Source organism: Setaria italica, chromosome III, assembly GCF_000263155.2.
Source record: "Setaria italica strain Yugu1 chromosome III, Setaria_italica_v2.0, whole genome shotgun sequence".
NCBI classification, from domain to species: domain Eukaryota; kingdom Viridiplantae; phylum Streptophyta; class Magnoliopsida; order Poales; family Poaceae; genus Setaria; species Setaria italica.
The window spans coordinates 11,069,466-11,078,948 of record NC_028452.1 but is presented as its reverse complement, the minus strand read 5'-3'; the positions used below and the strand labels follow the sequence as shown (position 1 = coordinate 11,078,948).

At 45.2% G+C, this 9,483-nt stretch overlaps 1 protein-coding gene and 1 pseudogene across 1 annotated transcript; both read left to right on the top strand.

Moving 5' to 3' along the window:
* Positions 1-1,656, top strand: LOC101763623 (60S ribosomal protein L35a-1). Its single transcript, XM_004961226.4, has 4 exons — positions 1-123; positions 210-474; positions 571-617; positions 1,461-1,656. Exons 1-3 carry the CDS (start codon positions 92-94, stop codon positions 610-612), a joined length of 339 nt encoding a protein of 112 aa, XP_004961283.1. The 5' UTR covers positions 1-91; the 3' UTR covers positions 613-617; positions 1,461-1,656.
* A 238-nt stretch (positions 1,657-1,894) lies between these two features.
* On the top strand, positions 1,895-6,504 carry LOC101769865 (annotated as a pseudogene).
* Positions 6,505-9,483: the final 2,979 nt, after the last annotated feature.

Here is a 9,483-nt window from a genome sequence, read left to right as displayed (position 1 = left end):
AGACCTAGGGTTCATTCGCTGCGCCGTCACTTCCTTCCCCCGTCTCTAACTTCTCAAACCCTCGTCGGCGAGGCCTCCGGCGGCGGCGACTATGGTGAAGGGGCGCCAAGGCCAGCGCGTCAGGTACGCTGCCTCACGCCTGATCCCCCGTTACCCCCGCCCACCCGCCGGGGAAGCATCTGATTCGATTCCGTTTTGGTTTTGCGCAGGATGTACGTGCGGGGCACGATCCTGGGCTACAAGCGGTCCAAGTCGAACCAGTACGAGAACACGTCGCTGCTGCAGATCGAGGGCGTCAGCACCAAGCAGGATGTGGCGTGGTACGGCGGCAAGCGGATCGCCTACGTCTACAAGGCCAAGACCAAGAGCGACGGCACAAGCATCCGGTGCATCTGGGGTAAGGTCACGCGCCCGCACGGCAACTCCGGCGTAGTGCGCGCCAAGTTCCGGTCAAACCTCCCGCCCAGCTCCATGGTGAGCTCCCCATTGCCGGTGTTTGTGTTTTCAAGTTGTACTATTTCAATGTGTGCATTTCTGATGCCCTGGTCGGTGTTTTTGGTGGTGATGCAGGGTAAGAAGGTCCGTGTCTTCATGTACCCCAGCAGTATCTAATCAAGGTAGAATGTCTTACCATAACCTCTTAGATGATGAAGTGTTTGATGCACCTTGCTCATTATCAGTGTTCGATGATGCGAACTTTTGATTGTCGCACATAGCAGACTTTTCTAATTGAATCGAAATGCGACGGGTGCGATCTTGGGTTGCTCTGTATTCTTGTTGTTTGTGTTTAGGGGCCCCATGCCAAATGGGGGAAGCTCTGCTTTTAGCTTCGAAATACCTGCAGGTTCTCTGCGGGGTGCTCGGAAATTGGGGCCCTAGAGCAAATGCAGTGGTCTCATAGTACGAGGCTGTACTTGGTTGATGAGTCTCTCATCAACCGATTCCTCACAGCCTTGCCTCCAATGACCACAATATTCACATCTGTGTCTTGTAGGTGTGGCATTTTTGTTGTCACGCAAGGTGTGGCATGTAGGAAGCTTGATGTGATTCTGTTATTATTGTGTACCCATACTTGTAGACCGTTCCTTGTGTTGCCTTTCTAGGTGCTTATATCTGCTATCTTCACCTGGTTGTGATCAGTCTTGATTTAGTAGCTGCTATGTTGCTACCCTGTCTGTGTTTCCCTAAGTTGTGGACTGATGAAAAGCTAGGTGCTTTACTGTTGAATATTTGGAACTTAGTTTACCACAACTCGAAATAATATAGAAATGGTATCTTAGCATGGTTTGGGTGGTAGTTATGTCTTCCTTGATGAACTCTGAGAGCACAATGGCTTCTATTTGGTTGATCATTTGTGCTCTATGGTTTGTCTCTAGCACGGCACTAGAGAGTGTCTCTCCTCATTGTTTTGTTTTGCATCACAGTTAATACTCACGAGTTTCTTCGTTTCTAACCTGCAGGTATCTTGCCTACTGCCTGCTATGGAGGAGGTTCAGCTGGAAAGACTCCATGGAAATTTTGAGTAGTCTAGCTTACTCTTTGCTTTCTTTTCTTTTTTTTTTTACTGAACAGGCTGTTAGTCGCAACCTGGACAACTTATGTCAATTGTAACTCATTGGCCTTGTGGAATGAAAGTATTATGCTTTGTTAATGGCATTTGCTGGAGTGTGTTTTAGCTATTCCCTGCAATTATGCCTAAATGCTCACTAGGCGATACGTGGGAGCTTCTTTGGTCTAGGGATGGTGATGGCCGCCCAAATGCCGAGCTCGCTTGCAAATTGCAATTGCAAGCAAACGGCAGAGGCAGCGGCCCAAATCGCCTGACTTTTCCGTGCGCCTCGCGAACCTGGCTCTCAATCAATTCGAGCCACGCCCACCGGGGAACCGCGAGGTGATGGCTCAACATCTCGCTTCCACAGCTGCTGCCGCCAAATGTCAGGTCGCCAATGTAGTGAGTAGTGACTCAGAGAGAGAGAGAGAGAGAGTACTACGGCAAGCATTTCTCGACATCGTCTCCATCACTCACCGGCGTGAGTACTACGACAGCATTTGCGACTGACTTGTGACGGTTCTGAGCCAATTTCGAACTTCCAATTAAGCATGTGAGCGTGCTTGCTTTGTGCGCGCAGGTACCTGGTTATCCCGAGCTGAGGAAAAGGCTGCTGCTCCTGGCGCCAAGGCATGTTGTTTTATGTTATGTCTGTTCACGCCCTTCAGGGCATGATCATACATATACAAGGCAACTTCGTGCTGTTTCGTCTTTCCAAAAAAAAAAACTCCGTGCTGTTTCTGCACTGAAAGACCTCTTTCTCTCATTGTCTGTCAGGCTTGCAAAGCTTCTGAAAAAGTGAAGAAAGAACTGGAAGACCCAAATAGCAGGTCATAACCATTTCGGGTCCCTTTGGTTGGACCTTTGAAAGTGCTTTGGCTTCTTAAAAAAGCTAAAAGCTAATCAAAGATGTGGGCTGCGAACCACCGGCTTCCACAAAAGCAGCTTTTCTTTAGTTCAATTCTCACAGCACTTGAGCGCCTGCTTCCACCGGCTGTGTCATCCAAGTTTTCCTCAAAATTACCCGTTGCCATCAGTTACGAGCGTACCGGTTCGTCCTCCTCCTCCCCGCGACAGAACACAGGCGCGCCACGGGGATGGACCACAGGTTCGCCGCCCCACCGGCGGCACCCCTCTCCGGCCGCTTCCTCTCCTCCCAGCGGTGATTCCAAGCGGCGGTGACCCTCCCCACCGCTGTCCCACTGTCGGCCGTCTTCCCCACCGGCGGCGCCCCTCTCCGACCGCATCCTCTCCTCTCGGTGATGATTCCAGGTGGCGGCGGCCCTCTCTGACTCCTTCCTCTCTCGGCGGCTGCGGCGCAAAAGGGGTCAGCACAGTGCTACCTCCGCCCGGTGATTGGTCGCCAGCAGCCATCCTCCCCACTTTGGTTTGCGGCCGCTGCTCGCAAGGTCACTCCTTGATTCGCTCTGCCGCCGCTCGTGAGGTCGCTCCAGTGCCACCATGGTCTCTGCCCTGGCCAGTGCGCCCACGAGGAGGCGTCACGCCCAAGCCGGCGAGGCTCGGCCAGTGCGCCTTGGCCGACGAGCCCCCGGCTGCCACAGCTTCTTCGTGCCTTGGCTAGTGAAAGGAAGAAGAAGGGGCTGACGAGTGGGGTCAGCTCGTCAGTGAGAGAGGGAGAGACTTGAGTGGGGAGGACTGTGGATGACACGTGGGGTCCGCTTAACAATTTTCTCAAAAGCCACAGCTGCCCAACCAAACGGCTTTCGGCTTTCTCACAGCCCACACCTTACAACAGTTTTTCTATAGCCCACGGCTCACAACTACTTTTCCAAAAGCCACAACTCAACTAAACACACCCTTCTTCTTGTAGGTTTTGTCTTCTACTTTCTTGACTATTACCTATTCTTGCCACTTCCTTTTATGCTTCACATGCATTTGCTTTGCTTCGCAGATATAACTTCGGTTGGAGTCATGGCAAACAGAAATTTGAGTCTGGGAAATTTGGCAAAGCACACTTCTTTTCATTCTGGGTAGTCATGGATCCTAGCATGTGGAGCACCAGATATTCCTGAATGAATATTGCAAAAGGCTACTAAACTTTGGGGGGCATATATATGATTTCATATCCAAGATCAGTCTGTATCCATGCTTTCATGCTCTAAGCCAGTCAATTTAAGGAGTAACTCTATGCTGGTGAAAGAAATAATTTAGCAGGTAAAAGATCAACAGCTAAAAATGAAAGGTCCATTGCAATAGTTTGGTTTTGCTGTGTTTTAGGAACTAACGTGATTTATTGGTATGTTAACACAATAACACTATTCGACCATTCTACGCAGACATATTCAAAGGCTCGTATTTTGCCAACCCAATATTTGATGTCCCTACCACTGACGATGTGCTTATAACTAGGTATAATGCTTGAAGAATCGTAGACTATCTTTATGTGGAACTTGCGGAAAACATGTTGATTTCATTATTGTTCCAACCCTAATGAATGCAGTGAAGCCATCTCATTTCATTATAATTTCACCATCTTGCTGCAGCTCAAGATAGTTGGTTGTGTCATTCAGGATCTGAAACGTTTGTTACTTCATACGAGCAGTTTTCTACCATTTTCTCAGACACGACAATTAAACCATCACTTCAGTTTAAGATGTTACATATATTAAATAAGTTTAACACTTATTGAGTTATATTTTTAGATGTTTACATTGATATTAATTCATGTTTGCTTTCTTATCACATCTGGTGATGATTACATTTAGATTCCCATCATACTGCCGACCAAACATATGGCCAACTGATGATCTTCCTGAGCTTGAAACAGGTATAGCTGCGGTAGGCTGTATAAGATATTCTCATGTCCATTTATTCAAGGGATCTTAAAAAGTATATTAGTATTTCATATGTTTTCTGTGATTATTTGTAACTAAATTTCACAGTAGATTACAAGCAAGGTATTAACTTAGCAGGACTGTTCTAAATAGCGTATCAAAGTAAATAACGGGAATGTTGCTACTATTTCAAATTAAACTAGTATAACTTTGTACTCTGTTCTTTAGTTTATCAATACATAATGTATGAATTCTGTGTGCACATCACAGAAGTTCATATAGGTAAGTAGTTCCGCTTGTTACAGTGTGTACACCATTTCCATTTGTCTTTCAGCTTAAATCAAGTTTATCATGAACAAGATTCTGTTCATTAACTTGTTGATCTCTTGTGCTGCTGTGCGTGCATACGAAGGAGATACACGCAAAGCATTAAATAGTTACGGTGACACCCTTTAATGTTCATTTCGTTTTGTTTATCAAGGGATGATTATCACCTATGTCAGCTATACCCATATTGTGACCGAATGTCAACTATCATCTGTCAATGTGATCATCTATATGTGGTTCTTAAATTATGAAGTCTCTATGCTAGCTATCGATGTCTTTTCTAGCTGGTTTTTAAATTATGAAGATCTTGTTTTCTGCTGGAACCAAACCCAAGTGTATGAAATTTATTTCATCTGTAGCATTCAAAGACCTTGGAAAGTTGGTGCTAGAAGTTGGCTCATCATTGTGACCACTATGTTATGTACTACAGAAGTATAACGGTACCTCAGTACGTTTTCTCTCGAAAGCATCAACTTTGGTAGATATAAGACAAAACTTAATTTGTATGAGCCATTGATTTGTTCCATACAAGAACATGGTAGATGATACAACATACAGTATACAGTAGTCAATGTACAGCTTTAGGTAAGGGATCGGAATGACCAACTGACGGGTTTGTTACCATGTATTATGCGTCCAAGAGAACATATACACACTGTTAAAATTGGCCATACCTAGGTGAAATTCGATCCAGTAATGATACTGTATCTTCATAGCTCTAGTTTTACTTCATGTTTCTTTTGAAGCTGTGCATACGACAAAACACACCCCTTTGCCAAATCTCCATCTGTATCTTATTAGCTAAATTGCAATCAGTAAACCTTTCAAGAAAATCATATGGAAGCAAGAAGGTGGTAAGCATGCATAGGATTCTGCCTATGACGACAAAAATATAATAGAATATGAAAAAACTAATATAACAGTATAGTAAATATGATGTGTGGAAATAATATTCAAGTGTATTTTTGCTCAAAAATATGACACGTATACTTAGTTCAGAATCTCTTCTCTAAACTTTAATATCTAATTTAGCCATTTAGGTTTAACAGTTAGTCAAATGAATCAGCATCTATGTGCTTTTCAGTAAGGAATCAAGGAGTGGGACCATATGCTGGTGAAAGCCTTGAACAGACTCTTCCTCGCTCAAGGTGTCACAAGGGCCGTCTGCTGTACTATTTTCCCCAAAATTGTAGGTATATCAGGCAAGCAAATATATACAGCATTTAAAAGATTGCACGCATGGAGAATTTTGCTCTTGGTAGTCTTAGAGTTACACACGTTCATCAATATGTTCATCAATAGAGTTACAAACGCTGACAGAATTAATACACTGCACTGTTCTGCATGAACATTACACCTCTCCTGTCCCTGAATCAAAACTTGTCCTTGTTGGACACCCACGAGTTTCTTAGATCATTTTCCAATGTTTTTTTAAAAGAATTGATGTTAACATGTCTGCTCTGGCAGCAAACAGAAAGAAGATCAATCTGTTTCATCATGGTGTGGATGGCATACTGACTGCATCTTTGACAGGTGATCAACGAGATACCTCTGGCCACTGTAAACTTTTTCAACCTACTTAAATGCTAAGGAAGAACTGCCATTGTCACTGCAAATACAAAATTTAGTATGTAACTTTTTCTAGCATCTGTCCTTCGCACTTATCATACGATCAATGCTTTGACTGTACATGCAGGACTTACATGTGCCTTATTCATGAAAAAATCAGTGGAGATCCCCTGTCCTGATAGTGGAGCTGGGCTACACATCCGATCTCGCGATAGTGAGTTGTTAAGGTTACTTCATTTGAATTGTAGAATTCTCTTCCAATAGTATAGACTACTCCGGTACCCCCTTCAAACACAAATATAAGTAGTTTTAGGTTTATCCTAAAGCGAAACTTGTTTAGCTTTGACCATCAATTGCTAAAAATACAAATAGTTTAGCAACACAAGCTTGATTCTACAAGATTCATTGTGAAAATTAGTTTCATAATATTTTTTTATTCAGAATAATATATTTCATAGAAATATGGCGGTAAAAGTTACACCTGCTAACATGTCAGTATCCTAAATTGCTTATATTTGTGGTCAGAGGGAGAATATGCTAAGATGTAAATTACATGAGGTTGTCACTACATTAAGGAATCCATCAACCATGCTTGTGGCACATTGGGAAATATGATCTCCCATAAAAAAAAGGAATCATTGATCATTGTTTGTTAAAAGATGAGAAAATTTCTTCTATGCCATTGAAAATTTAACTCATCCCTTCTGTGCCATTGGGAATTAAGGGATCCCTTCGTTGCCATTGAAAATTGAGTTTTGATCCCTCCTATGCCATTGCCGTTAATTCTTAACTGAGCTCATGCTTCTGCCGTTACAGCAGCTCCAGCGTCCCTTCGATCGAAGCAGAACAACGTGAAACGTTTTCAATAGGTCTATTGCACGTGGGTCCCATGGCCAGTTAACGAAATTTTATTATTTTCTATGTTCTCTTGTGCGCACCCGCTGGCACGTGAAGCTTCTGCTTTTTTTATATGTATAAAAACCGCGAAGCTTCTGCTTGCTCTCCATATATCTCCCTCTCGTTGACCAACAGATCCAAAAAATTGTCTTCCACCGGCAGCGTCAGCGACAGCGATGCCGTTCACGGCTGCGCCGCCGAGCTCCCCCTTCGTATCCGCGTCATCATGCGCGTCGCAGTCCCTGCCGCCGGGCCTGCTCCGGGCCGTCTCTCGCGACCATGGCTGTGCGGCGAGCGAGGTCGGGAAGGGGAAGTGATGGCAGCCATAGATGCCGACGCTCCTGCCCGAGGTCTCCCACTTCATAGTCATGGAAGGCTGTCGCGTCCCCCGTCCGCCTCGCTGCCTCCGCACAGGCTGTGAGCCGATCCTGTCCATCGCGCTGTGCCGTGAGCCGCCTCCACCGCACAGGCCGTGAGCCGCTCCCTCCCGTCACGCTGTGCTGCGAGCCGCCTCCACCACGCGGGACCGTGCGCCGTCCTCTCCCATCGCGCGCTGCCGCGGCAACGAGCAGCGCCTCGTGCCCCCGAGGCAGGGCCGGTAGGGGCTCCCGCTTGCCCCTGCTCGACTAAGGGCTCTTTTGGGCACCCCGCTCATCTTTTTGAGCAGCTTCTCTCGTAGAGTTGACCGTTTGGTAGAATGACTTCTCTTTTTTTTTTTCGTGGATAGATAGTGGCTTGTCAAGTTCATTTTATTCTACATATACCCTATCCGGGGGCGACAATGACAGGTTGAGGTCGGCGGTGTTGGAGCGCTACCCCAACGACGAGTGTGATGGCCACCAGAGGTCGCCCGCGTCGGAGCGGGATCCAGACGCGGAAGCGCCGGCACTATAGTGGGTCGATTGCGGCGCGTCGAGGTAGCGTCGTAGCGCCGCCAAATAGTTGCAGCCGGCGGCGCGGCGGGAGCGCGACGAGGAAGCGTCACGGGAGCACGACGACGAGGAGGCGTCGGAGAATCGCTTGATGCGCGAGGGGAAGCTGGTGGGAGAGAGGCGGCGCGATGGGGAGCCGGAGGGAGCAGGGGCCGACGGGGAAATAAGAGTTTTTTATTCCTTACTTCCACCGACACGTGGGGCCCATGGAGGTGTAACGGTGGAATCTAACAGAATAGCATCGAAGGGATCAAAACTCAATTTCCAATGGCAATGAAAGGATAGCTTAATTTCCAATGGCACGGAGGGAATGAGTTAAATTTTCAATGGTATAGAAGGAATTTTCCCTTAAAAGATTGCACGTTTACTTTTATTTCTCAGCTAGGTGTTATGTCCTTATTTGTTTTTGTCCGGATAATTTAGGTTACATTTGAAGGTGATGAGCTGGCCTACATAACTGGGGAAACTGCTGAAATACTATCAAGAGGTCATCTACGTGCAACCCCACACTGTGCGAAGGTAATATCCAGATAATATCCATCTTCGTAATGGCATATAAGTGGTGTTTCATTAACTTCCATGAGTGCTTGCTCTGGAGTCTGGCCGGAGGGGTGCAAAAACATCTGTTGATTTAGGCTCCCCAAATTTTAGGTGTATGTGGATGCCTTCGTATGTTTCCCGCAGAGCTCTATTATCCAGTGTGCCTATCATCTTAGACGCAACCGACCAATCACGTCTTGGAGCAACTGCGTTGTGTGTGTTAAGGAGGTGCAAGGAGGAAAGAGAAAGAAGTGGGGGAGGTGATATATATTGGAGCAAATGTGCTAGCTTAGAATTTCTTATCACCTAGAGCCAGAACCAGGAAAAACCTGGGGATGGAGGGCTGTTTGTTTCTTTAGTACCTTTTAAAATTCCTGTCACATTGAATATTTAGATATTAATTAGAAGTATTAAATATAGATTAATTATAAAATCAATTGCACAGATGGAGACTAATTTGCGAGACGAATCTATTAAGCCTAATTAGTCCATGATTTGATAATGTGATGCTACAGTAAACATGTGCTAATAATAGATTAATTAGGCTTAATAGATTCATCTCGTGAATTAGCCTCCATCTGTGTAATTAGTTTTATAATTAGCTCATATTTAGTCCTCCTAATTAGCCTCCAAATATAAGCTCATGCTACATGAATTTTAGGAGGTCCTGAAGATCCAAACACCCCCCGGTATGGCACCGGAAAGTTGTCTTTCTATTTAAAGTAATGAAATATATTGTACCAAGGTCACATCTGTATCATCTATCAACACTAATGTTGCTCGTCTCCACATATGCTTGCATCATTTGGTTTGCAACATAATCTCATATTAGTTTTATATTATATATAGAATAATAATCAAAGTCATACCTAGA

Bases quoted from the DNA above. Each gene is read 5' to 3' on its own strand.
- LOC101763623 (XM_004961226.4), top strand. From the start codon at position 92: ATGGTGAAGGGGCGCCAAGGCCAGCGCGTCAG. The intron at 124-209 runs GTACGCTGCCTC...GGTTTTGCGCAG, and splicing joins CGCCAAGGCCAGCGCGTCAG to GATGTACGTGCGGGGCACGA. The intron at 475-570 runs GTGAGCTCCCCA...GTGGTGATGCAG, and splicing joins ACCTCCCGCCCAGCTCCATG to GGTAAGAAGGTCCGTGTCTT.